Source organism: Platalea leucorodia (assembly GCF_965183815.1).
Source record: "Platalea leucorodia genome assembly, chromosome: 5".
NCBI lineage: Eukaryota > Metazoa > Chordata > Aves > Pelecaniformes > Threskiornithidae > Platalea > Platalea leucorodia.
In genome coordinates, this window is record NC_138827.1 from 59,396,257 (window position 1) to 59,423,719 (window position 27,463).

The 27,463-nt window shown below is 42.5% G+C and overlaps 1 protein-coding gene across 2 annotated transcripts in view; it reads left to right on the forward strand.

Annotated features, from left to right (window-relative positions):
* Positions 1-26,766, forward strand: part of NDUFA10 (NADH:ubiquinone oxidoreductase subunit A10) — a 45,444-nt gene extending 18,678 nt beyond the window's left edge. The window contains exons 8-10 of one of the 2 annotated variants that reach the window (XM_082311870.1): positions 2,704-2,789; positions 10,962-11,070; positions 25,673-26,766. In XM_082311870.1, coding sequence (XP_082167996.1) covers positions 2,704-2,789; positions 10,962-11,070; positions 25,673-25,741 — 264 coding nt within the window. In that variant the 3' untranslated portion in view covers positions 25,742-26,766. The remainder of the gene's footprint in view (positions 1-2,703; positions 2,790-10,961; positions 11,071-25,672) is intronic. The other variant, XM_082311871.1, reaches the window with a different exon arrangement.
* The last annotated feature ends 697 nt before the right edge of the window (positions 26,767-27,463 follow it).

The window sequence follows — 27,463 nt, forward strand, 5'->3', positions numbered from 1 at the left end:
ATCATGTATCAATTTTATTCAGTGTCACCAGCTTGCAAAAGCTGGAGAAGATGATGAAGACAGGAGGCTGCTGACAGACCGTCTTTGTGCCACGTCCCTTGCCAGTGCAGAAGCGAAAGGCTCCAGAGCTAGCCTGCATGGATTTTTCAGCTGCAGGTGGTGTTTGTGGGCTGAGCTCCTTCCTGCAGGCTGTGGGCTGAGCTCTGTAGGGTTGTAGTCTGCATTGTTCCTTGTGTCCATCTCTTTCTTAAAGAAACAACCTGCGAGGAAGGAGTTTGGCGAAAACTCAGCTGACAGAGCAAACTATTGGGGTTTGGTGTCTTTTTCCCCAGAAATGATAAGAACAGTGCCACCTTCTGCTGCCTGCCCCCCCCCCCAGCTCTTCCAGCAGCAGCACTCACCAGATCCCTGTGAAACAAGCTTAGAAATTATAAGCTGTTCGTATTGGCTTAGTTGCAAAGATTACGGAAAGGGTTCTCATTAGTGAAACGATTTTTTCTAAATCTTGCCATGCTCTGCAATATATTAAGACCTGATCTCTCCTGGACCTTATTACAAGTTGTGCTGCGATCAGGTTTAAATCATTCATTTGTTGCTAATTCCTAGGGGGTGCCAGGGCATTCCTTATAAATTAAGAAGCTTTCTAGTGTGGTCGGGAGGCTGATACCATTGTTAACAAGCTGCTGGGGGAGGGATGTTCTGATATGATAAGAGTGTGCAAAACTAATTTGGATACAGATTTCTTTTTCCCTGCAACATATTCTGAGCCCTATTGTTAGCAACTCTATTATTAGTCCTGTCATCAGATCAGCCATAGAGTTTCCAAAGCTTTGCTGTGGAGAAGTAATTGCTTTTGCATAGCTAATGGGAAGTATGGTGGAGGTTCAGCTTTTAAATTAAATAAATAAATAAAAAATGAATATTTGAACTAACTTACCATACACCTTTCTTCCTCTTTACATCTTTGAATGCTTATCTTGGGGAGTTATGTTACAGCAGTTTGGTAGGAAGAAGCAGTTTCTACATACAAATTTGAAAACTCTTCTAAATGTCTGTGGTGCAGTTTTCTGTAGTGTTTTTTGGAGACTGAAACATTTTTCGATCAACAGGCAGATTTGTTGTCAGGTTTTTTCTTTATGTGAAAAGTAGGTTTCCTATGCTCTCAGCTACAGTATCTGGTTTGCCAACTTTGCCTGTTTGTAAGAGATCAAAAATGGTTAAAGAGCATCTAAACTTGCTTTAAGTTTTAAATATGCTTTGGTGATGTCACGTCAACTGTATTTTTTAAGTCTTTATCAGAAAAATTAGTCTTTAAGAAATATAAATGCCTCAAGGAAAATGATCGTGCAGTCATATCTAAGCTCTTATTTCTTACCATAAAAACATAATACTGGTAATAGAGTGGACCTTTATAGTTGAAACTACTTTGTAATGGCACTTTGTTATTGCCTTTTAAGTGGTCATAGATGGGATTTAGTGTTTGCTGTGGTTGCAGGGAATAATTATAGTGGATTTAATGTGCAGTAAATAATAGAAGCATTTTTCATTTATTATTCTGTCACTCACTTTATTACTGGCATCTGCTTACTTGTTGTCAATGCATCGACAGTGTGCCTGTCATAAGGATTTCGGTCATGACCTCATAGCTTTATCCTTTCCTTCTGGGAAAGGCCTCTGAAAAGTGAGGTTTGGAGCTGTAACAATCCACTCCTTCCCAAATTGCTTCAAGGGACTGTCTCCACCTCATCATGCACCTTAAGTGCATCCTCCTGACACTAGCTCGGGTTTCCTTCAGATCTAGTCAGTCGTGTGTGATAACCTCAGGCTCGTGTTAAGCAATTACCCAGCGGACCAGCAACGATCTGTTTTCTGATGGAGCTGGACTGTAAATGAAGCTCAAACACGGGACTGATAAGTTTGGCGATGCTGGAGGAGGGATTTGCTGAGCTGGTGTTACTTGTTTGAATGATTCCGGGTGCTGCGCTGTGAGTTTTCCCTTTCCTTTCTGCTCGGGGTTCACGCAGGGGTAGGTCTTGATGACCGATCAAATCGGGAGCCTTCTACGGTATGGCTGCTTGAAGGGTGTTTGAGTTTTCCAGCCTGAAACATGCCTAGGTTTCTGTGATGTGAACCACACACAGCAACACCAAGAGGCAGGTGCCACAATTGCTCCTCAACCTGTCTCTGTTAATATGCCACTAAACCATTTTGAAAAAAAACAGGCTTCCTATGTAGCATGATGGTTTTTGTTTGCAACAAAAGGGTGTTAAATTGACTTATTTCCATTTCATCCTCGTTCTGGGGTTGTACCTTCTTTTCTTCCTTTCAGCCCCAATGATAGGTTGAGGAAGAGTGTCTTGGATCAGGTAAGAACTTAGAAACAAGGCACCTCTCAGCAGGTTTATTCCGTGCCATCCTCTGCTCACCAAGGCTGAAAGCACCAGTAACTTTAGAGCTGGCTCCCATGTGTCTGCCCAGTGCTTATGGCAGGGTCACGACCTCCAGAAATACAACTGGGAGATGATACGTTAGCTCTAAACATTTGCATTGTTAATACAGCTTTAGCAGTGAAGCCTTTTTGCTGGGTGACTTGTTTAATAGTATATTTTGATTATTTCATTGATTTTTGGGGAGTGTGTTCATTGATTTTTGGATGTTCTGATTAGACCACCTCTTAGTGTGATTTTTATCTTCTGATTCCAGGTAATCGAAGACATTGAGTACCTGAAGTTTGACAAGGGGCCATGGCTGGAGCAGGATGATGTTTCTTTCCATCATTTGAGACTTTAGTAAGTATGATGTCCTCCAGTAACTGAATGTTACTTAGCATCAGATCTCAGGGAAAATGGTTAAAGCCTTAAGTTTTAGAGTGCACTCTGACTTTTTTTTGTCAGAAGTCAGTAGCAGGCTTTTGTAATATTGGTGCTTGGCACTGTAATACGGTGTGGCATTTTGCTGCTGCTGCTAATTGATTAGACGTGAGACTCTAGACGAATAGATCCCATTCCATTAATGAAGCACAAGAACTTTCCAGGCATTCCCTAAGTGCTGTGACCTGTGGCCCTTATTTTTGGGAATGTATTTTTGTGAGCACTTCTGTTCCTGGGTGATCACAGAAAAACATTTCATTTTAAAACAGAGCATTTATGCAGTTGGTGTGGTAGTTCTGCTGCTGCCCTGGCAGCATGACATCCTTCAGCAAAGCTTGTTGACAGAGTGACCTTGTAGCAAGTTTTTTAAGTGGTGCTGTTTAGATTGGCTGTGTTTAGAGTGTTTTTTTCTAAGACTAGTCTAATTTCTTATGCTGTCTGATTTTTAAATCTTTCCAGCAATCAAGAAGCTGGCTGAACAGCGGGGGGGGGGAGGAAACAGGCAAACTTGGGTGTCTGCTCAATAAGTCCTTTTTTCCCTCCTTTCCCCAGACTCCCAGTAAATAATCCTAAATAGAAACTTTAATGCCAATTCACAGAATGAAGTATTGCAGTTTCGTCGTTCATTCTCTAAAATAAGGGGGATTGTAAAGTATAACAATGTAAGGGTGTTTTTTGTTGTTGTTAAAGATCCTTGTCTATCTGATTGGATATGAAGAGATCAAACTCAGATAGTGGAAAGTGCCTTGCTGGAATAGAATCAAATTTGATTATAATATTTCTTTGCAAGTACTCCATGATTATCTGTCCTGCAGTTCAGCTGTGGAGTGCTACTGGTGGGGCTGCGTGTGTCCCCAGAGCAATGCTGAAAAGAGAAGGTAGCCCTCCAAACTCCAAAAGATGTGAACCAAACCATTGACATGTATGTAAAGTGAGATCAGACCTACGCTTTTATACATGTTACAGATGAAGCATCAGGAGTGCCACTCTGAAGTTACGTTGATGAACAAAATGGTCTCTGGATAACCCCATAGAAAGAATATATCTACACTTCTAAAACTATTAATAGGGATAACCTTGCACCGAAGCGAGACAAGCTTCCCACTTTGCTAGAACTTCATCTTTAGACTGAATGTGCAGGTAGTAAGTGCAGTATAGTTACTGCATTTTTAAAGCAAAATTTAAGAATTGTATTCTTGTCATATGAATTTCAGGTTATCTCACAGGTTAATAGAAACACAGGGTTTTTTTTAAATTGAATATCTGCCTTTGAATTTTTGTTTTTATTGTGACAGACATTGGAGTAATAAGTTAAACTGTTTTTTTGCAGGCTTCTGGTATTCTTTGCCTTTTAGTTTTCTGTGCTGTTACTTCAAATGCCTCCTAAAATTAGAGATAATCTTCCTTTTCTGTGGCCCTTCTATCAAGAAGTGAAGACAGATCACAGAAGAGCAGTGTTGTGTGGAGTCTATGAAACAAGTCATTATTTGGGTGCCCTTTAAGTATCTAAGAAGAGGTGTCTCCATGTAGTAATGAAAAGATAGCATCTGGTGACTTAGACCTTGCAAAACTATCAATCAGATCTCCTTGAAAGAGAAAATACAGTTAAGTTGCTTGTTTTCCCATAGCTTCACACTAGTACAGGTATTAAGAAAGGATTATTAATTGCAGAGTGTAGGAGGGAGTTAAAGGAAAGCATACACTTAAAGAGCAGTGTATTAAGATATTGTATGAAAATTGTACTTTGCAGCTGAAGAAGGGAATAAATTGCATTGTTAAGGACTCAATTTTTCATTGAACCCTGGGGGAGGGTGAGAGGGTCTCCTGTACGAGGTTCTTGTCATTGTAGATAATACAAAATTATTTCTTCTGTTGGCAGCGTGTGGTTGTTTCAAGATCTTACAATGCAACAAACTGCTAATTTAAATGTTCTTATGGTTTGCGTTTTGCTGTTTCTCCTTGCCTTCAGAATAGCATTGTCAAGATAGCGTTCATATTCAGACAGATGATGAGTGTGCTTGGTGTTTGCTTTGAGTCTTTGGTGCTGGGGTATTATGGCATTGATCAAATGTGGAATGACAGATCTTGTGCCACTTCTGCGCTCATGCCTTGCTCAGCTGAATGAGGAGATTGTGGGCGATATGTTGGGCAGACTAGGAAGAGCACCTTTTTATAAGAATGTATAGGTTTGGTCATAATCTTTTCTCTTGTTAACTCCAGAAGTGCAGGACAGACATGAGTCTCCTGTCACAGCCTGCACAAACTTCACTCATGAAAACACGTCAGGCCCAGTGCCAGACTGGGAACAGATGTGTAAGGACCGAACAAACACTGCAGGGAGTCTGTTGCATGTTTTCAGTGCTGGAATTGCATCCTGGAGCATCAAATGACAATTTCAGGTGCTAGTTCATGTACGTTAAAGCTGATATTTTCCTCATTTTTCCTAATGCCCAAGTAGGAAAGCTCTTGTGGTACCCAGCCGTCTGCAGATTTGCAGGTGTCCCATGCCTACATTAATTTTTCCTCTGGGAAAGTTTTTTTTAACACTTTCCTGGTGGGCTGCCTGGTCCATATGCTGGCAACATGCTGCCCTCTCGTGGGTGTTTCTGGAAGGCTGCAGCAGGTATTTGTTTTTTCGTATGCAACTGCTTCCTTCGCTGACCTGCCAGCATTTTACACAGCCCACTCATTCTGACTTGGGCTATTTCAGATCTGATGTTGCCTGGGAGTCAGAGGGGCAGTGCAGCGGGAAGCGGGGCATTGCAGTCGTAATCCTGCTCTGGTGCTGGCTTGGCTTTTGGCAGTTTCACTTCTTCCACCTTCAGCTTGTACCAGCATGTCTGGGGGAAGGAGATTGATGGGCAGGGCTGAGGATAACTTTTTAATTGCGTGTACATAGGGTCTAATGCACAGAAACTCCAGCAGGGCCTCTGACTACTTTGGAAATGCAAGCAAGCTAGCTAATCAAAACAGTGAGCTGCAGCCATATAAAATTAGTTGCATAATGATACCTTTTTATCTCCCCACCTTGCCCTCGAGTGCTCTCTCCCTTGCCGTAATAGGGAGTAGTGTGGTTGTGGGTCTGAGGCATGTCTTGGTAAAAGGTCAAGAACGTACATATTTGTGTGTATGTAAGCTGGAGGGATCTCCCAGAGGATGCTCTTCACATTTTTCCTTCCTATCCAAGTGCCGTGTCCAACAGAAACCACTCTGCTGGTTTTTTTTTTTTTTTTAAATGTCTTAAGAAGTTCCTCTGCCACTGCACTCTCTCAAGCGTGTTTTTATCTGTGCCCTTTGCCGTGAAATTGTGTGACTATCTACATGCATTGCAAAATAAATAATGTTTTGGAATGAAGAGCTCTCATTTGTGTAACATCCCCTGTGTTACTTTACCAGTTGTTGTGGTGAGCTTATTGCATTTGACTTGTTTCATCAGACAAGTCCACAGTTAAATCCCTGCAGCTCCTTCAGAATTTGCTATAGCAGAACATATTTTGTATGGGCAAATTTTTGGCTTTTTTTAAGCCACCACTAATTTAATTTAAAAAAAAGAGATAGGTATTGGCATTTGTTTTATCTTGATGAAAAGGGGATCTCTTTCCACTTGGAAACAATCTAGCCATGAAATAGTTTGCCAGTCTCGTCTGTTCAATTTTGTTCATTAATAACTACTAGCGTGCCACAAACCCTGTGTAGTAAATCCTCCAGTATTGTGTTTGGCAGGACATCAGACATATTTTGAGGTTGTTACTGAAGGACCTTGTATGTGCAGTAACTAGTAGTTTCTAAGTTCTCTTAACATTTGTTTAGCTTCTTGGAGCTATTGCTAACTCCAGAGCTTGGCTCCTATTTCCTGTCTGTTCATTTTGGTTAAATGAAACATTGCAACGAGGAAGCATGGGAGTGAATGAGGGGGAGCGACTCTTCAGATCTGTTTCACAGTGTAATCGAGTGTGCTTAGCAAAGGGAAGAGGTGTCCATGTTTGAATGTCTGTTTTGTCTGATTTCAAATAGCAGGACTAGAAGTGCTTGCAAGAAGTGTATTGGACTTGTTTTTGAAACTTTTTGTTGTGGACACTCCAAAAATCTCAAACCATTCATTGTAAAACTTCTGGCACTATTAAAAACTGCTTCCTTTGGCACCTTAGTTCTCTCTTGCTTCAATTGAAACAGTTCTTTAATTTCCTCTTTGCAGTGGCTTTTTATAGATTTGAAGAGCTGTTGTTGCACCTTCTCACCTTCTCTTGCAGATGTGCTTTTCATGGAAAGCTCTTTTTCTTTCTTGGTGTTCATCGTGAGTGTGTGTTTTTCACCAAGGGAGCGGCCATGGTTCACTTGGGCATGGCATACTTGTGCTGCCTAACCAAACAGCGGAGTCCAAGTCCCTTTGGCAGAAGGAGGTCTGTATGTCATTGCCCTGCCTTTGCTAAGTTCTGAAAAATATGGACAAGGAAGAAATGACAGGCAAGGAAAGACACATGGAGGACACACAGCCCACAGCTGTCCTGTGTGCCTGCTGAACGAGCGCAGGAGCAGAGGAAGTCAGTACGATAAGAGCTGGATGCAGGAACCAGATCTCCCACCCAGCTCTCTGTGCCTGTGGCATGAGTCAGGAGCATTTCTCTTTTCCCCTGCTCTCACGAGCATGAGCAAAATTGTGAGTATATCACATGCTTACTGGCTCACTCGCACGTGTTGTTCCCTACCCGCGGGAGGCAGGGAAGCTGACCACAGCAGGGGTTGAGGAGCCCTGGCTGAGGTAATAAGGGTGTGAATAGCAGAGGGATGAATGCCACCCACTTGCTCATATTCAAACCTGAAACACAATAACTGGTTGGTGAGAAGCAAGTTTCAAGGTGTGTGAGAAAATAATCTCTTTTTCAGTGGGATCCACCTGCTATTTCTCGTTACTTTCACACAGAAGCACAGAATTTAACTTCGGATGCTTTTGTGTTGCTGGCTCTAAGGCTCTTAGGCCAGTGAATGCTTTTAGTTAGGAAGTGTGGTTTTGTAATACTGTGTATTGTCACTTCAATTTTTGTGATTATGCCAGCATCAGTTGTTGAGAAATCATGGCTCAGGCTATGCAAACTGGTGGTTTTTTTTTTTTTTTTGCTTGCTTGACTAATTTATTTTTTCCAAGCTGTATACTTCCTTTATCCTGCTTTGCACCTTTAGCAAATATGTTCATATGATTTTCTGATGTTCATTGTGGTAGGCAATCTTGGGACTTTGTTTTATACATAAGCGGGGGAAAAAAAAAAGCTAAGTTACTTGTGTGTCATCAGGTTTCTGCAGGTTCCCTGAAAAATTTGTGTGTCCTTGCTGTAAGCTACCTGTAAGGGAAAGAGGACTTCCTCCTCTGAAAAGAGGCAGGAATGTGTCAGTCCTGATTCCTCAGTACCTGCTCGTGCATGTCATGCTGGACATAATGTGTGAAGTGGGTGTGTAATAGGTGCTTTTGGAGAAGAGATGAGCTACCCATTGCTGTAATGTACTTACCACGAGTGTGATTCCTCTGTAGCAATGGGAAAAGCTCTAGCTAATAGGATTATGGATGGTTGCAATGATGGTGAGCTAAAATCTAATGTGCCTACAGTATTAGGACCATGCAGTCACTTACATGCTCTCAGTTAAGTTTGAAATGTCACATAATCTTATGGGTGGGTAAAGCATGCTCTGGGAAGCTATGCTACTAGATGATGAGAGCTGCTTCAAGAAAATATGGTTAAGTGCCAGAAAATAACAAATAGTGATACTTTTGTGCTGGGGGAGAGAGAAAACTGAGGAAACATAAAAGGTGCCTTTAAATGCTTCCTGCTGAGCAGTGAATTAGTTCTGGCAAGTGAATGTGGTTTTGTGGTTAAAGACATTGTTGTGGCAGGTGTCTTTGGGTGGTGCTTTTAGTCAGTATTCAAAGTTATTTCTTAAGGTGCAGAGCTGAAGCTAGAAGCCATCTTTGGTAGCATTAGGTTTGCATTTTTTTGTTGTGCAGTGTTTTCTTTGGAGGCAGTGGTTGTAAGAGCAAAGAAGTTTTAAGAGCAGCAGGTTTTCCATCTTGGCCACTAACTAAAATGAATTGTGCCTTGGAATTGTCCTCTACAGTTGCTATTTGTCTGACGTTCAAGAAGGTTCAAGAAGGAATGGATTAACTGCAGACTGGTTCACTACTGGACTCAGTTTGTATGTGTCAAGTTATACTTCATATATGCCTGGACAAATTTTATCTGCTTTCTCCTACAGACTTGTAAGGTCCATAACATCTGCTCCTACTTGGCAGAGAGTGGACTCTCCCATTTCTGTGGGGAGAAGGGACGGAGCTATTTATTCACTGATAGATTAGTGGATCTTCCACAGCCTCTGCTGTTAAGCCTGAGCTCAGCAAGGTCTTTAAACATTGCCTGCATGTGGTCCTGTTCAAATAAAAATTCTTAGCTTGCTGTCTCTGCTCTCTGCACAACGAAAATGCAGATTAAAGCTCATAGCGTTCATACTGATTACAAGCGTGATTGCAGGATGGACTGTACTTACGGAATGAAGAGCTGGTACCTGAAGGGCTGCTTTCTGCTGGGGTCTGTCTATTTTAGTTCCAGGTTAATTAGCAGTGCAGATTAGAGCTGATTCCTTCTTGGCAGAACCCCAAGAGAAGAGACATAGTAGGTGCAAAGGTACTCCTCCCAAAGTATGATGGGATTCAGAAATAAAACCAGTTGCATCATCAGATCACCATTTTGGACAAGCTCTTCTATCCCAGCTCGGTTATTCCAAGCTGTCCTGGAGTGGGAAGGCTGGGAGTGGCCCACAGGAGGGCTGGTACTATCATGTCATGGAAAGAGCTCTTGCTGTGTTGGTGAGGAGGCAAAGGAGGGCTCCTTTTCCTGGCTTCTAGCATGTGAAATATATATTTAATGTATGTGACGATAGATAATGTAGTAGTTTATAGGAAGCATCTCTGGTGTTCGTCCTGGTCTTGTAAAAAGGCATTTATCCTTACCTTCTCCCACCTCAACTTTTACTAGATTATTGTATTACCTTACTAATTTGTCTGTAGTAGGATAATTTACAGTGTGTGTTTCAGGATAAGTTAGCAGACTGGTTTACTTGTTGAAACTGTTCAGTGCTGTGAGGTAAGGTCCCAAAATTTGTGATTTAGGGAAAAAAATTAACTGCTTAAAGATGATGAACTTTGCATTGCTCAGGCCATGTGCTCTATGTGTACGTAAGTATTTGTAAAGAAATGCAGTTCACTGAAATCAACACAGTTTGCAGAGCTTCCAGTGTTGTTTCAAGTGTTGAATTTAGAATTTGGTCACTGTCCACTGCAAATGGATGTGTTTTTCCCCAAATATGTATAGGTGGCACTGTTGGTCTATGTATAATACTAGTATGCAGAAGGTGGCTTTCTAGCAGTTTCTCAGACATTTTAAATTTGGGGTATTTGAAAGTGCTGGTGCCGTGCAGCATGGATTTTTGGTGGATCCTGATATCTGTCGTTACAGCTGCTGCAGCGAGCTTCCCCCAGTTACTCCCAGGCAGGATGCTAGAGGCACTGCCTGCTTCCAAACACTGTGATTGCCTCAGTGCCGGTCCATTTAGGATGGGAATTTGGGGAAGAGCACCGCCTTACTTTAATCCTTGTGAGACGTCACTTTTGAAAACTTAATTGAACAGGAGACAATTAAATGAAGTTGATATAGCAAGATAGGGTGTGGGATTCAATAAAACCACTGGGTTTACCTTGCTTATATAGGAAAGCAAAAAGCTAGAGGTGCCTTATGGAGAAGGCTCCCAGGAATGACAGAGCATCTCCAGGGAGGAAAAACCTGGCGGAGGGAATGGAGAAGTAGGGGAGAAGTTGGAGCAGGAGCAAACTGGAGGCAAGGGGGTAAACAAACTCCACAGGAACTGTGTGAGGAAAATGACTATGTATTCATCATAACCAGAAAAGAGCCAAAACCTGTGGAAGTATTTTGTAACAGAAAAGTGGTTCTTTAATGTTTGGTCAAACTCAGAATTGATGTTGTTGTCTTTGGGACAGGATGTGGACTAACTGCTCCTTTTTCTTTCCTTTCCTTCTTTTTTTCCTCTCAGTGTTCAGGACAAAGATGGAGTGCTGGATCCTGCAGCCATCCCTCGCTTCATTCCAGAAATCACAATTGGAGGCAGTGAATACGATAAAATCTATTATGAGTATCGATTGGTAAGTAATACTGGAAGGGGAGAAGTTGTATGGTAGCCAGGCAACTGTCGCTGCCAAGGTGTAAGCACAACAATAACTGTCCTGTGCACAGCCTGGGTGTCACTCATGCACAGGGATACACTTTTCTAAGAGTAAGTTCTGGATTTTGCCCAGATCCCCACCTTTTTTGAAGTCTAGCTTCCCCACAAGAGGAATAATGAAGCAAATGGTTTGTTTCGTAAGCTGATTTTCTTTTTTGATCTTTAGATGTGGACTAAAGGATAAGTGGTTTTCATTTGTTTTTGTTTCTCCTGCCCCGATTAGTCTCTGACCTCTGAAATCTAAAATAATCCCTTAAGTCAAACAAGAAAATTGGAAACCCATGGCGTCTTCTATGAAGACAACCGCTTATAAAACGCCGAGGCAGGGGGTGTTTTTTCTAGAGTAGGCTGAGGAGGTACAAATGTTACATTGCTTCTCAAAACTGTTGTTGCTTTAAATAGTGTGTTTCTGTACGCGGGCACACATCCAAAGCCTGTTGTGGCCCAGTGCTCTCTTACACCTCATGCAGGCTCCCACACAATGTTTTAATTAGCTGCTTGCCTTTCTGATTCTGGAGACAACGGCTTCCAATTGACTTAGCACTTTGCCCTATCGTTTATTGTTATTTAGCTGGCATGGGGTCTTCTCGTACCACGCGGTGTTTTCCTAAGGCCCAGGTATTGTAAATTCTTATTAGAGAAATTGTGGAACTGATGACAATTAATACTGATTAGACAAACTGAAGTTACAGGTGATGGTATATTTTCAAGTTGGATTGAAATAATCTCTGCCACTGTTTTTTTTAAGCAATCACTGAAGACAAAGGAAGGAAGATCTATATAAATTGTTGTAAACCATGATTTGCAAAGTCAAAACACTACCGTTTTTCTGTTCCTGTTAGTATAAAGTCTCTTACTGAAATTAAAATGTCAGATACAGGTTTGTGGACTTGTTTGGAAACTCTGGACTACTGGTGTTTTCTTCTGGAATAGTCAGTTCAGAAGTCCCTGTGAATATTCAACATAATTTGTTCCTCCTAAGCTAGCTATGCAGTGGAGAGGTTCCTGGGTTCACACTGTTCTGCCTCATTTAAGATGTAGCCTTTCCAGCTTGTAAAAGGGGCTAAAGCTAAAGGTTAAAGCAGCAGAAAGTATCTTGGTACTACTTGAGGTTGTCTAATGGGTTTGAAAACTCCCTGGTCCATCTGAGGAATTGCTATCAGAATTTTGTGCTTCTTGGTATCACTTACATTAAGTCCAAAACTTCAAGCTTAGACTAAGGATTTTTGGAGTCCTTCATTCCAAGAGACGTCTGTGCGTGTGCAGCACATATTTCAGAAGGATCTGCTGCATGACTTGTCGCCAGCATGCAGCATCCATCTGTACTGACGGTGCCTTTCTTCCCAAAGATTATGGGGTTTTTTGGCTGAAATGTCACTTTGCAGTGGAGCTGGGAATTACTGAGGCTGCCTGACACACAGCTAGATGTGACCTCAGTGCTGCGTGCTGAGAACCAGGGGTAATACTTCTGAAAGCCTTTTTTTCTCTAACTGTACAACAGCACATTCCTCTTTGTGCTGGCAAGAAACTGTGAATGCCCTGGCTCATCAAATAGCTGGCTTCCAGGAAAAATTGTGACTTGCCTTGCAGATGTAGCAAAGGGATGCTTTGGAGTAGGAGTATGAATACCTGGGAGGGAAAGCTGGGCTCTTGAATTGCTCTGCTCGATGCCAGTTAGTTGACAGCAGAAGCTGAGCACCGTCAGTGCAAAAAACCATTGCCAAAATGTAATCTCCCTTCTGCAGGCATGCTTTTAGGCCCCGATTCAGGAAAGTACTGTGGAAAGTGATAATGTCCTTTGGAATAAGGAGGAGTTGTACGTTTCAGGAAGCATTCTGTTAAATTCGGGCGAAACTAGCTACTATCTTTCTCTCTTCTGAATGCTTAGACAATTGTAATCCTTCAGGGATGGGGGGGTGTCTATAGGGACAGTGCACAATGTAAAAGATGCTGAGTTTTCCTACTTCCCGTAAGCTACTGGAAGGGGAAGCACAAAGCCAGCCCCACCTGCCGTTTTATGTTCTAAGAATTCAATTCTTTGTGTTGAAACTTGGAAGATCTGTGTTTTTCCCTCCAACTTTGTTTAGCAAATGAAGATGTGAATTTCTTTGTAAGGCAAGGCTTATATTCAGAGGTAATACAGCATGAGACCAACCAGTGCAGGCAGAAAAAGCAGATGAACTTCTAGACATACAAATCTTGGCTATGAGGTTGCTGGGTCTAATGAGAGGGAATCGTAAACCCTTACCTTGCCCATATTTATGCAGGGATGGTTACAGCTGTGCTACCACTTTTGCATCTGAAGACAGATAAAGATTTTAGGCTCACATGACTTGTAAGTAAAGACTTAATTATGGTATAATTACAGAACTTTAACTTTTCCTTGTGGGAAATACGTGCTTTTAAACTTAGTGTAATGATGTTTACCACATAAATACAATGATTTGCGTAGGGGATTTTTTCCTCGGCAATCCTATAACTAGTCATAAATCCTTGATCATACCAATAGGCAGCTAACTGCTGTGCTTTTCAGAGTTACATGCACACAATTCATGCTGCCTAATAATGGTGGTTTTCAGGGATTTGCAAATTCCAGGCAGAGGCTGTTTATTGTTCAAAATATTCATTAGTCAGAAGCAACTGAGAAGGAGGAGGAAACACTCTTCAGAGTCCAAGATTTTAGTATGTGTGCCTTTCTGCAAAATAATGAGGTAGCCACATACAGCTCTGAATACTAGAAACTCACTTTTTTATGTATATCCTCTAAACTTCTGCAAGTGCTCTTTTCACATGTGAGGAGGTGGCTTTCTGCCTCTGTCTATTACCATGAAGTCATCTGGCAGGGTTCAGCCGTTCTGTTCAGGCATTCATAAACTTCTAAAGATGCTTTTCTGGCAAGGGAAAAGTAACCTTTTAGTCAGGTTCTGTAGATCAGAGATAAGCATGTTCATTCTTAAGTGAAGCAACATTATTTTAGGAACTGTCAGACTAGTAAAGACTTGACTACTTGTTTTTTTTTTTTTTTTTTCTTAACAACTGCTGTATCTCTCTGCTTTCTTCCAACGGCGTACAGTCCCCATGGATAGTGCTCCAAACTCCATGTGCGCCCTGTGAAGCTGGAGCACTTAGGCAGATGTGTTTGCAGAGAAGACGAAAACAAATGGTTCTGTTTAATGGAATCAGTGTACTTAAATAATGTACTTATGTACTTCACACTCCCGAATGCTGTTGGCAAGTCCTGCTGAATCTCCTAGGGGTGGTGAAAAAAGGATTCTTTTACGTGCATGCTCTTTTCTGTATACATAAAAGTGCAGCTGTCTAAGATTCATATTCAAGCCATCACCTATGCCTTTACCTCTGAAAACAAAGCTGGAGAAGTTTAAAATAGTCTTTACTGCCTCTCCCTTCACTGCAGATCGTACAGAAATAATCAGCATTTCATTTATGTAAACTTTGCGTTTAAAAAGACCCCCCCAAAAAAATAGCAGGCTGCTTGTCACGAGGTGTACCAGAGCCTGGAGTCCAGTGTTTGCTGGTGTTCACTCAAGGTGAAAGAAAAATGGTTAAAACCTAGTCTCCTTTCTCATGTCATCAGCCTTAGCAGAAAGCATTTGTGCTAGCCTACTCACCCCAACCCTAGTTCATGTAACCCAGCTCCTCTGTTTGTCCAGTGGCTTGCCCCAATGTCTTTAAACACAAGTCTAAGAAACCCTGAAGGAGAAAAGGACTGTTTTCAGTAGTATGCTTAAAAACTGTGGCTTGCATCTCATGTTTTTTAGGGCCACAAAAATGATGAGAGGGATGGAACACCTCTCCTGTGAGGAAAGGCTGAAAGAGCTGGGGTTGTTCAGCCTGGAGAAGAGAAGGCTGCGGGGAGACCTTATTGCGGCCTTTCAATACTTAAAGGGGACCTACAAGAAAGATGGGGACAGACTTTTTAGTAGGGCCAATAGTGATAGGACAAGGGGTAATGGCTTTAAACTAAAAGAGGGTAGATTCAGACTAGGTATAAGGAAGAAATTTTTTACGATGAGGGTGGTTAAACACTGGAACGGGTTGCCCAGAGAGGTGGTAGATGCCCCATCCTTGGAAACATTCAAGGCCAGGCTGGATGGGGCTCTGAGCAACCCGATCTAGTTGAAGATGTCCCTGCCCATTGCAGGGGGGATGGACTAGATGGCCTTTGAAGGTCCCTTCCATCCCAAAGCATTCTATGATTCTCTAGGATTTGTTTGGGTTTTTTGTTTTTTCCCCCATCCTTTCTCCAGGGTGTAAGATTGCGCAGTGGGAGGGGTATCCTATCCTTTTTATAGTTTGCTGGGATTCTTTAAGTATATGTGCTGGTGTGTATATGAAAGCAAATAACGAAGTGCTTGGGCACACAGATTCTTCTTCAGACAAAATAGGCCTCGGCACCTAGAAGTTCCTTTTATACTAAGGCAAATCCCATATCAAAATGTTGTGTCTTCTGTTAGCCTAACTTATACAATTAGAAAAAGGAAGTCAGGGATGTGTACCTTACCCTCGAAGCAGACAGTTCTGATGAATTCGTTGAAGAATTTATTCCACACTCTTGAACTACCTTCAAAGAGGTTTCCTATCCCAATATGACTTCCAGCTCCAGGGAGTGCATGTGCTGTGTGTAAGGCTTTCTTAGATCAGTTTTAGTTGTCATCTTTCAGTCTGAAGTGTCCTGCTCTTGCATTGAAATTGTGAGCCACATACTTCCCTTCCCTTCTTTACCCTCTTATTGCTTTTCCTCACTATGCCCTGGCTATTTGCTGATCCTGGCACACTTCAGCCTCCATCCCTTGGCTCCTTTCCGTGATGGTTCTCATTGTCACTTTCTGCAGTGAGATAAACTTTGCACATGTGCCATATTCACCACGTGAGGAAAGCAGAGGCTTATTTGGCAGTAGTATTGATTCTGCTTTGTCCATCCTTGTCAGTGCAGCTCCATATTAAGCAGAGACAAAATGAGTGGCTCAGATTTTTCTGGCTAACATTTAACTCCTCAAGAAAGCAAATAAATATGACACTGAAAGGTAAGAGAAGGCTCTCATTTTCTTTTTCCCCACACTTTTCCCTTGGTGGAAGACTGCTTTTGGAATACAGGTATGCTGACCATGAGGCAAGGAAAGCTTGAGCTAGTCAAAGACCTAGCTACTGCTACAAGGTGCAGTCTGGCTCCTATAGTTGTGTCTCTGGCAAGTGCCTTCAGCTTGCTAACCTAGCAGGAATGAATGGTTTTTTATTCCTGGACTAGTCTTATGCTAGATTGCCAAACTGAATGGATTTCTGGCGTTAGGTGAATACCGGAGCTGTGGAAGGGAAGTAGCAGCAGCGTGTGGCTGGGCTGGGGTGGTTGCCTTTCCACAGCAGCTGTACCAGCTCAATTGCCTTGTCAAGCTGCGTGTTCGTATCCTGCTCCTCATCCTCTTCCCTTCTGCCCTAGGACCTGGGAGAGTGTGGCTGGCAGTCCCCTGCAGTCTTGTGTGTCAGCAGTGGAGAAGCAGCAACAGGTTGGAGGGGAGGAAAAGCCTATGCTTTTCCCCCAGGCTCTTTATTTCCCTCTTTTTCATAAGGATGCAACCTCACAGGTGGGGAATCCTCAAGTGTGGCGTGCCTGCCCTGGTAGTTGCAGGAAAACAGCTGTAACACAGCAAGCTTTTCAGTGATGGGAAGGTGAGCCTGCAACATTAGTTGCAACTCAGCCTCACAATGCAAAAATAAGAGTATTGTAAGAACACGTGTTTATCGTGTGAAGATCATAACTAGCTCAAAAGGGAGAACATTAAGGGAAGACTTTCTCTGGGTTTGATGTGGCCCAGGTTGCACGTGAAGTGCAGCCCTGACCCTTCTTGGCAGCTGTGGTTGCAAGGGGTTGAGGATGGCTGCTGGCAAATGGGATGGTTAGGAAGTCCTTTAACTTTCCTATCTCCTCTGAGAGTGCAGAGCACTCCTGGCTTACACACAAATCCCCCATTTAAAATACCCTGAACTACAAAAGAAGTGCTTGAGCTTTCAGGAAGCCAGAGTCTGGATCAACAACAAGGAGTGTTTGTGTCAAAATGATGCATTGAGGTTTAATGCGGTGATACTGCATGACAGTCCTCAACATCTTGGCCTTTGCCTGTAGATTTTGGGTTACAAGAAAAGCTACAGGCTTCAAAAAAAAACAAACCAACCCTTTGACCAATTCTACTTGCATGCACAGAGGGCATTACCCATGCGTATGTATAAAGTGCAACTGCTGCAATAAGCCTTATCTAAGCCATGAGTTGTCTTCCATGGTACTTTTGCCTTTGTAGAAGTAGGGAGGTTAGGATATCTTTGTTCTCCATGTTTGTGATTGTTACCATAGCGGCTGTCTTTGATACAATCTTCTGTTTTCTCTCTCCTGCCATTTTTTCTTGGCTTGATGAAGTTTTCATTTTTTTAGGATCAAGGTCTCCCTTCCTAATTCTTATTTTAATGGAGGTGTTTGGCAGCTGTAATGCCCAGCCCTGTCTGCTCTTGAATCCAGGAAGGAATGAAAACAGACACACAATAAATTAGGAAAGGCTTAGTTTTAAGTTGTGTTGTTTTTTTTTTTCTGTTTTATCTCTGCAAAAATATTTTCAGCCCTTTCTAAAGTAACAAGATCTTGCCTGGCTAAATATCTGTAAGACCAGAAGAACCTGAAGAATAACTAAAACCCAGGAATGATGAAGTTGTTCCTGAAGGGTACCTGGAAAGAGGTGGGAATAGGCATGGGATCTCCTTCTCTTCCCACCTGCCCACTCCTTCTCCACTCTCACTAATCTCGTACGTACAGAGAGAGCGTGAGAGCAGCCCCTCTTCTGCTTTAGAAACGTGTAGCTTCTCTACCCTGCTTCCCTTGAAAAATATCATGGGCGGTTGGCAGGGATATCTGTCCCAGATATGGGGGGGGAAGGAACCTGAGAGACCTTGGGACTGTCTCAAATCTTGGTCTTGGTAGTTGCGTCTGTTTTGCTTTAGATGACAGACCATGCTGTCCCAGGCACTGGGTACCTATGTAAATCAAAAAGACAGTAAAATCCCACTGGCATTAAAATAATGCATTTCAAACTTGACAGTCTGCCACTGAGCCCTATGAAAGAAAACACTTTTTTGTGTGGGAGTGCATCCTCCCTCTCCCAAACCCCTCTTAATCCCAAACCCATGTAGGAATGTGATCCCCAGGATAGACCTCTATTAAATTAAAAAAATAAAATAAAACCCCAAGGAAAATAGCTTCGAAGAAATATCTTTTTTTAGTGATTAAGCAAAGTGGAAAAAAGTTGCAGGTGAACTGCTCCCACTCTACTCTTCTGTATCTCCTAGGAAACTTTAATTAGAAAAAAAATCCAACCCTCAGAGGACAGTTTCATTGTGGTATCTTATATTGAAAATCATTCTCTAGATCAGGAAAAGGTTTTGGCAAATCTGTAAGAAGGATACTTGGATTTATTTCTCGCTCTCCCTGCTTTGCTTCAGCTTCTCACGGGTAACATCTCCGTGGGTCTTAAACTGTGGAATAGTGTCAGTTTGAGGTGTTTAACTGTGCTGGTGTGGTGGTATGGTTGTATTTGGAATGGCATTAGTGTTTGATCTTCCTTGTTTCCTGATAGCATTTTTATGCTGAGAAGTGCTTTTGGGCTTTTTAACGTAGAACTGATATTGCTATGACCTGCTGCTACCTTGAATGATGTAACATAAGGAAAACTGTTCTAAGAGGCTTTTTTGCATTTTACCTGTCCAGTTAGACGAGCAAGCCTACAGTTAGTATAACACTTTATCTGGCTTGGATATAGCTACTTGGCTATTTCCTGCGGTAGGTTTGCACTCTGTAGCGTATAACTGGCATTTCTAACATATTTGCCAGGAGATAACAAAGTAGATATTATTCTGCCACTATGGAGAATAGTCACTAGGGCAAGTAGGCACTGTGGAAAAAAGCTGCAACAAAATATTTAGCCATACCCTGTTGCTTGCTTATTCTTGGATCCCCTGTAAAAACAAGGCTAGAGATAGATACTAGATTGTTTATGGTTTTCGTAGTTGTTCAAATTTAAGTCACAAATTAATTTCTGCAAATCAGATTCCTGCTTAAGCTCATTTATGTTGTTTGAAATAAAAAATACTTCAGCTTTAAAGAAATATGCTGTGTCCTCCTTATGGACGCTTCTCTTTCCAAAAGATTTCTACTGTCTTGTCTGTCTTTTAATGAGTCAGTGAAGGGTAGGACAACATTCGTTGAACAATTTCAGCAAATTGTAATTGTTTTAACCTCAATGCAGTAAAGCTTTTGAGTACTCTTGTTACTTGGGTTATAATGAATGTTAACAGCATTAAGAATTTTGTTTGAGTAAAGAATGGCAGGAGTCAAGCTGTAAACAAACATCTATCTATGCCAATTCTTTGAAAACCAAACCATATACACCTTGAATGTGTGTTTGGGGATATGACACCCCCCTTCCCCCCTTTTTTATCTGTTGCTCTGAAACATAGGAACCAAACCCTTCCAGAATACAGCCAATATATGAAGCTGCATGTTCCTAGATACTCTGATTTTAGCTGTATGCCAACAATAAACACTGACAATAAACTTCTGGAAGTCAGGATCTCTACTGGAAAAAGCAGTAGTCTTCGCTAACAGCAGTGATGGAAGGTGCTATTATTATGCTTGTTATAAACAGCCACTAAATGAAAAGGTTTGGATATTGATGAATGAACCCATGCTTGCAGAGTAATGACTCTGTTTTTAAGTGCTCTTTGATCAGCGCTGCTCAAAACATGCTATTTATAGATCTATTTTAGCTGTGAAGCCTAGCCATTAGTAGAAAGCAGCACAGGAATAGGAGGAAAAAATGGAAATTCTTTTTGCTCCTGAAATGTTGGAAAACAAGATGGACTCTAAACTGATGGATGTAGACCTTTTCAGATTGTTAAAACTCTCCAGAGCTCTACCTGTACATGTCTGGTTTGAAATTATTTTGAGGAGCTATGAAATGCAGCCGCAGCATATAACAAACAGCTGGCTGAAGCTGTTTGTTGCTGCTCCGCAGCGTATACCACTTTATAGGGCTTTTCATCATGTTTATAGTTTTGACAGACAATTCTGTGGCAAAGTTCTTAATTTAACTGATGAGATGATCTTGTTTTCATCTTTTTACTGATGCTCTTTTAAAGTTGAGCAGTTTCATTCTTTTGAGCTGGCTGTACCTTTGGGTACAACTCATTTCATTAGTTTCATGCTCTGTGTGGTGGTTTTTATTGCATACTTCTTGAGATAATCCTTGCTGCCAACTTTAAGTTCTGCACAGTGTAATGCAGCAGACCAAGACTTGATTCTCAGTGTCATCCATTTCCATGGAGTGGAAAAATCTGTTACTTGGCAGCGACCTTGCAGGAGCTCACGTTTACCTCCTGCCACAGGGATATGTGTGAGCTGTTGGGCTTGTTGAGTGGGATCTCTGTTCCCATTTGCTTGTTCAGTGCTGTTTCAGTTGTAAGCTCTTGAGGGCAGAGACTTAATTCTTGTGTTGCAAAGTCTGTGTCTAGATGGCTGCTGTGATAACAACATGGCTTTTCTTACTTTTTGTGGGAAAGATGGTTGAGCTTTGGTGTGATGGTCAACAGGTTTCTCTGCCTCTTGGTGGCTCCATAGGTCTCTCTGGGCTGATGTCAGTGAAGGACCTCAGAGGGTTTGAAGGGATTTATTTGACCTGTAATGCTGCTCCTCTTACTTGCCTGTGGAAATGTGTTGTTAATAACTAATTGTGCGTAATAGGATGCCCTACTGTTATTTTTAACATTGCCATTAAGTCACACCTTTTCTTTGGTCTTACTCAAGTGTGATTTGAAGGTAACAAGCATGGAGTGGTCCTATGAATGTGCCAGCCACTTGCAAATGATGTGACATTGCTGATTTTCGTTAGAGTTCTGACTGGGAAACTCACTCATAATGCACAAGTCTTGTGGGAAATGCAAGTCACTTGCAAGTACTTGCCTGGTTTCCCATCAAGACCCTCTAAATGTTGTGTGAGCAGTATCCTTCAGCAAGGAGTCCTTCAAGCCATTGGCTTCGTTTGATGGCACCTGTATCTTGTACTGGAAGAGATGGTGAATATTCAGTCCCTCTTTGTGTTCTCCCAGCTACTGGTGAGTTATGCAGAGCTTTGTCCTATCTGCCTTCCATCATCTCTTTCCTAGGCTGGATGGTTTACCTCTTCTGGCTGCAATAACAGCAGCCTCAGGGCTGGCTGCTTGTTCCTATCCCTGCCCTTGTGCTGGCTAAGCAGGTGTGGGCAGAACAGGCTGGGAACTTCAGCTGGGTGCAGTTTGGAGCACCAACTTAACCATTTGTTGTCACCAAAAAAAGCACATCCTACCACCTGCCCCACATCCCCAGATCTTCCCTAGTGCTCCCACCACTCTTCTTTGCGGTGGTCTGGTATGCGTTTAGCTGACTGGGCTTGCATAGTCACTGAAAACTAACCCAGCCAGAGGGAGTAAATAGCTTCTCGCTGGGCAAGGGGGTTGATTGAGCTTGTGCAATGATCCAGCAAAGCTGAAGAGCTGGCTTGGACTGTGCAGCAGAGAGATGAGAGGATGGGTACTATAGGACCTCTTCTTGTTGGCATCATGCTATTGAGTTCATTCAGCCATGCTGTGCAACATCGCTGCAACACTTTTCACGTGGCTGTTTTAATCCAGGCTCCTCGTGACATCGAGCAAATGCTTGTTCAGGCAGGAGGTGGGCCTGCGAGGAGCTGGAGGGGAGGCAGAAGACTGCAAGAGCAGGAATGACTCCTGTTCCAGTATTTTTTCCAAATGCTTACTAAATGGTAAAAGATCACCAGCTTCTTCCTCTCTGGGACAGACCTACCTTGTTCCTAGTTGTGGAGCTTTTTTACTACGGACATGGCTGTAAAATGTGAGCTTTGAAGAGCCTGTTCTTGGGAAGTCATCTGTGTTACTTGTACCTGGTGCAGATAGTGCACAGAACATAAATTCACATCATTCTGCTTGTTAGGTAGTACAGGATTTGTTTACTGTGCCTTCCTCTTTCCATTTTTGGGGCTATTTTGAGAGCTTCGCTGTAACATATCCCAAAACTTGGCTGCTTTTGCCAAGGCCCACTGTGAATGATGGAGTATGGATGAATACTTATTATAAAATTTGTTTGGATGTATTGCATGTCTTTAACCAAAGGCACATGGGGAATTTGTTTTGGACAATGAATTTAAATTCTGTTGGGATTGATATTGTATCTTTTTAAAGAGGGCAGATTTACCCAGAAACGAAACTGTAAACTCCCATATTTTCCCAGAGAGCTCCTGTTGCTTTAATAATCTAGTTATCTGGGAATCTCTTTAAGTATCAAAGGGCCAATTATGTGCTGCCTGGAGAGGACCAGGGAGAGCTGTTTTTGTACTAGAATTAATAGATACAGGCTGGTCACAGCAGGTCTGATGTCCTCCCTAGCTCACCGCTGTAAATTTGCGGGGCAGAGATAGTAATCACTTATTTTCATCTCGCATCTCCTCTTTGCTCAGCAGGAGTAACTCCTAACAGGACTGCATGGTTTCTTCTGATATTTAGACAAGATATTAAAGACGACTTTAAATGAAAAACCTTAGAAAAACTCATCAAGAATGGCTTGTAATGGCTTGTGACAAGGCAGGGTGAGGAATGTCTCACGAAGGAGGTAGAAGTCTTCTGTTAGCTTGATGTTTTAGGAAAAGAAGTGTCTTATTTTCTGACCTTCAAATAAAAAAAAAAGGAAAAAGAACATTACCCCCTCCTCAAAACAACAGGCTTCATCCTGGATTAAATAGCTGTTTTTGTGGCCTGAGTATAAATTTCATCAAGACTGGGTCTTGCTTCTCTCTGCAGGGGCAGCTCTCTCAAACAGAATACTCTTACAGTTTTTGTTTTTTGTTTTTTGTTTTTTTTTTGTTTTTTTTTTTTTTTAAAGGAAAAATCATCAGGGCAAGTCAGGGGTCCTGTGTGAAACCAGTATTTTTGTGGAGATGAGCAGATGATCTGTGCTTAATTATTTGTAAAGGCTGCCAGCGGATAGCTTATTTTTAAAGGAAGGTTTTTATTATAGTATCTTTGCTTGCTTCAGACCTTCTCACAAAACTCATTTGCTTTTTCGTGGTGGTTTGCTTCTTGATTCCAGTATTGTATCTCAAAGATGAATGCTGTGTTATGTCACTTTTTCGTTCCTGGAGATAGGAAGAGAGGTTTTAGAGATAGACTTGGCTTTTGGAGCTATGACCTAACCATCTCTGGCATTTCAGGTCATGGTCAGTACTTTCCGATGGGGACTGCTTTAACACCTGAGACTCAAACGTTGAAATATATCTACATCTGTTTCCTCTGTAGGATCACTCAGTTCAGAGTAATTGCCAAAGTAGCTACTTTATGCACTGATCCTGTCGCTGGCAGATTTTGTTCCCATGGCTTAGTTATCTAGCGGGTACAGAGCCTGGTTTATGTTTATTCAGGCTGAAACTGCACTAAAAATTTGTGTTGCTTTTGCAAAGCAAGTTGGTAGGAGACGATTTTGATGACAGTGTTGTTGGCACGCTTGTGGTGAGTCTTCTGTCACATAAGCGTGCTTTTGCTGACCCGATGCAGCCTGCTTGGCCTGGAGGAGCGCTTTCCTTGCCTGCAGAGAGAGCATATACGCTGTGTAAGGGGAGTTTGCTATTTTAACCATACTGGCAGGCTTTCTCTTGTAGTCCTGTGTGCTGTGTCTGTAATACCTTAAAATGGCTGCTACTTAAACAGCCTCTTTTCCCAGATCTTTAAAGCTGAAGGTAGAATAGCTTGGCTGCTGAATTTTTGTGTCTGTAATGCTGCCTGAGTGCTTTTGCAATGTGGCTGCACACGGCAGCAGGCTGAGAGGGCCAGGCTTGGCTTTCTGTCCCGATGCACAGTCTGCACAGCTGTGTGTGTCCTCTTCCTCCTGAACCCTTGTGGAGGGCTTTGGTTGTGGGACATGGGTTGGCTAGGTGGACTACCAGGAAGGTGGTCGTGTGCTTAAGTGTCTCATGTCCGTTCACTGACTTGGAGGTAACAGATCCTCATCTCTAGGTCTAGACACAACTCCTTGAACTCCCAAATGCCAAGACTGTTTAGGCTACTGCTATTCCCCTCCGTTTGTTCTCATCTCTGTGATAATTTGCTTTCCCTCGCTGGTGAGGGTGCTGACCCTCCAGCTTTCCTAGTGCATCTGATGTCCCCCTCCCAGTGCTCCAGTCCATCCAGCCTCTCCCTTTGCAATGTGTTTCTTGGTTTGGTAGACTTGAGCTGCTCCTTGCATGGTGCTCTTCTGACCTGTACAACCATCCCAAGCTCTTGAGACGCTGTCAGAAGGAAAGGCTTCCCACTACAGTCCCCAGCCCTCTGCCTTCTCACGTACAGCGATGTGTAACGAACAGAGCGGTGACTTCATGCGGCAGCACCGTGGTTTTCCGAGCCCTGGTTTGGGAACCACGAGTACAGAAAGGTCGGTCAGGCTAACCTGCGTGTCCGAGCTGCCTAGGTGGAGGCTACTCCCAGTAGCATTAAGGGTCTGTGCAGAAGAGTTGCAGCCTGAAAGGTCAGTGAGGTTCAGAGGCAGCATGTGAAGGCTGTTGCTTAGGACCCAGGGTACCGGTGAAATTGGGGTACAGGGTTTGAGAAACTTCAGTTTTTCTAGCAAGTAGTGGTTTCTGGCTTTGCTTATGAAGACGGGCAGGTATTGCTTTTGCTTCAATAAAGTTAAGTTCAGCTCTTGAAGGCTAAATATGCAATTTCATTTGAATGGTTTAATTTAATGTAGGAATTAACTTGGTATTTCATGCATGAAATATTTCATGTATTTAATAACATGTCCCTATTTTGGCATGAGATTCTACTGACTGATTCAATTCCTCTACTACATGCTACGATTAGAGGGGTCATCTCTTACTAAAACTGGGCACATGGGTGTGTAGGGGAGAAGAATTGGATGAATCCAGGTGGAATATGCTGTTGTGCTGTTGACATTTTGGCCTAGTTTTTATATGTACCATGGCATAGTGTTTTTTGTGGGCCTCCCCTCCAGCTGCACAGCTCAGATTTTTCTGAGGGACTGATTTTTCTATGAGTGCTAATCATTATGTTGTAAAAAAAATTTCACCTTGCACTTCTGCAAATCATAGAATCATTAAGGTTGGAAAAGACCCTTAAGATCATTGAGTCCAACCGTTAACTTGGCACTGCTGAGACCACCACTAAACCATGTCCTCAAGCACCACATCTACCTGTCTTTTAAATACCTCCAGGGATGGGGACTCAACCACTTCCCTGGGCAGCCTGTTCCAGTGCCTGACTACCCTTTTGGTGAAGAAGTTTTTCCTAATATCCAACCTAAACTTCCACTGTTACCAGATACCACGAGGCACTTCGTAAAGAATCTAAAAATTTCTATAAAGAGTGAAAAGAGAAATGTTTCTGACTGAACTTTCTGCTTTCTCTAGCTTCCTGGTCGCAATTTTAAGAAAGGCTACAATGCTGATGTTGGTGACAAGTGGATCTGGCTGAAATGAGGTCTGCCTCCCTTTGGAGCCCTAACTGCGATGGACCACAGAACTTGAGTGAAGAAGAAGCCGAGTTCAGTGTGCCTGCTCCGCATCAATTGTGTAGCACGAAGAAAATGCTGGTTTAAATCATCTTCCAGCTACAGCATAAGAGAATAGACTCCTAGAAGGGAAATCACTTTATCCTGGTTTGTTTTTCCCTGATGAATTCAGGGTGCTTTGTCTTTGGATGTTTGATAGTCAATGTGTGATAGCAAAGTGATCTGGTATTACAGGGGCAGGCTTGAGATCAATGCTGAACTTTCTCTTCCAAGACTGTGGCATATTATTACACAGAATTATTGTTGTTTTGCTGAATCAAGAGAAATTAAACCTGTATCCTCTTGGCTCTCACAAAGTTAATTTCTTGCTCTGTCATGCATGGTGTTTTATGAGTTTCATTAGAAGAGTGTACATGCTAAAAAACCACACTTGCATCATGTTCTGAAAGCCTCTTACTGGACATCGGCATCAAAGCAGGCAAGCAGAAAAAAGTTCGTTGAGAGAAGGAAATAGGTGTTGATCTCAATTTAAACAACAAAATATCTGTGCTTAAAAGTATAAAAAAATATTCAAAATAATTGCTGGCAGTTGTACTCATAGCTTCTTCCTTTGAATGGGCGCTATAGATCAAAATGTTTGTCGGGTATAAAAGACAAACCTAATTATTATTTTTGCAAGTCTCTGAAAGTCCAAGTTGGAGTTCTTTTTAAAGAAATGATTCATTTGGTATTAGTTAGTCACACAAATGAGGCACGTTGGCATTGGTTCAAGCAATGCTGTCCAGATTTAGTCTGCAATAATTCTGCATTTCCAGCAAGGGGCTAACTACTTCAATCACTGAGTAAAAGTGCTGCCAGGCATTCCAGTATTCAGGGCAATGCCTTTGAATTAAGCAGCCAAGTCTTGCCCATGCCCCTTCCCGTATCAAAACTAGGATGAAAAGACTCCTTTAACAAGAGCCTTGGGGGCCTGGTTAGATACTGAAATAAATGAGCAGTGGGATAGAAATGTGGCTCTTCTCACTGATCTCTTAGCTCTTTGTTTCCATGTTTTACGACTTTATAGAGTTTCACCTCTGGTTGCAAAAGGACTAACTGCTTTGCTGCCACTGTGCCACCCTGCGCTAATGCAGCTGGTGGCTTCGCAATGCCGAGCAAGTGCTGGGGTGCAAGGCCAGCAGTGTGCCTTGGACTTGTGTGAGAATGCAGCAGAACTGGTGTAGTCAGTCCTGCGAGGCTGGGCATTTTTTTGAACTGTTGCAAGATCTTTGTGCGTTTTCACCTTCCAGAAGCTGGTTATCAGGGCACTGGACCTATGCGTGTTGCAGCTCAGCAGTGTGCTTCCTTATGCCATGCCTCCCCCGGGAAGGTGTATCTTAGTGCTCTCGTGCCTGAGGACCTGCCAGCCTGAGCCACTCTTGTCTCCTATGCAGTGAGATCCTGAGCAATTGATGTTAGCTTTTCTTTACCTGTCTGGAGTGCCATCTTGCAGCAGTCAGTAATGTGTGTGGAGATGAAAAGAACATCTGCTGTGGCTTTAGGTTCCCTTTGGAGTAGTCCAGATCTGTTTTTACAGGTGTCCTCCATCTCCGTATTGCTGTGTTCTCCAGGTGCTATAATTCACTTGGCAATGTGCATGCAACCTGGTGTCGGATCTCCTAGACAGGCATTTTGTGCTGTGAGTAGTGCT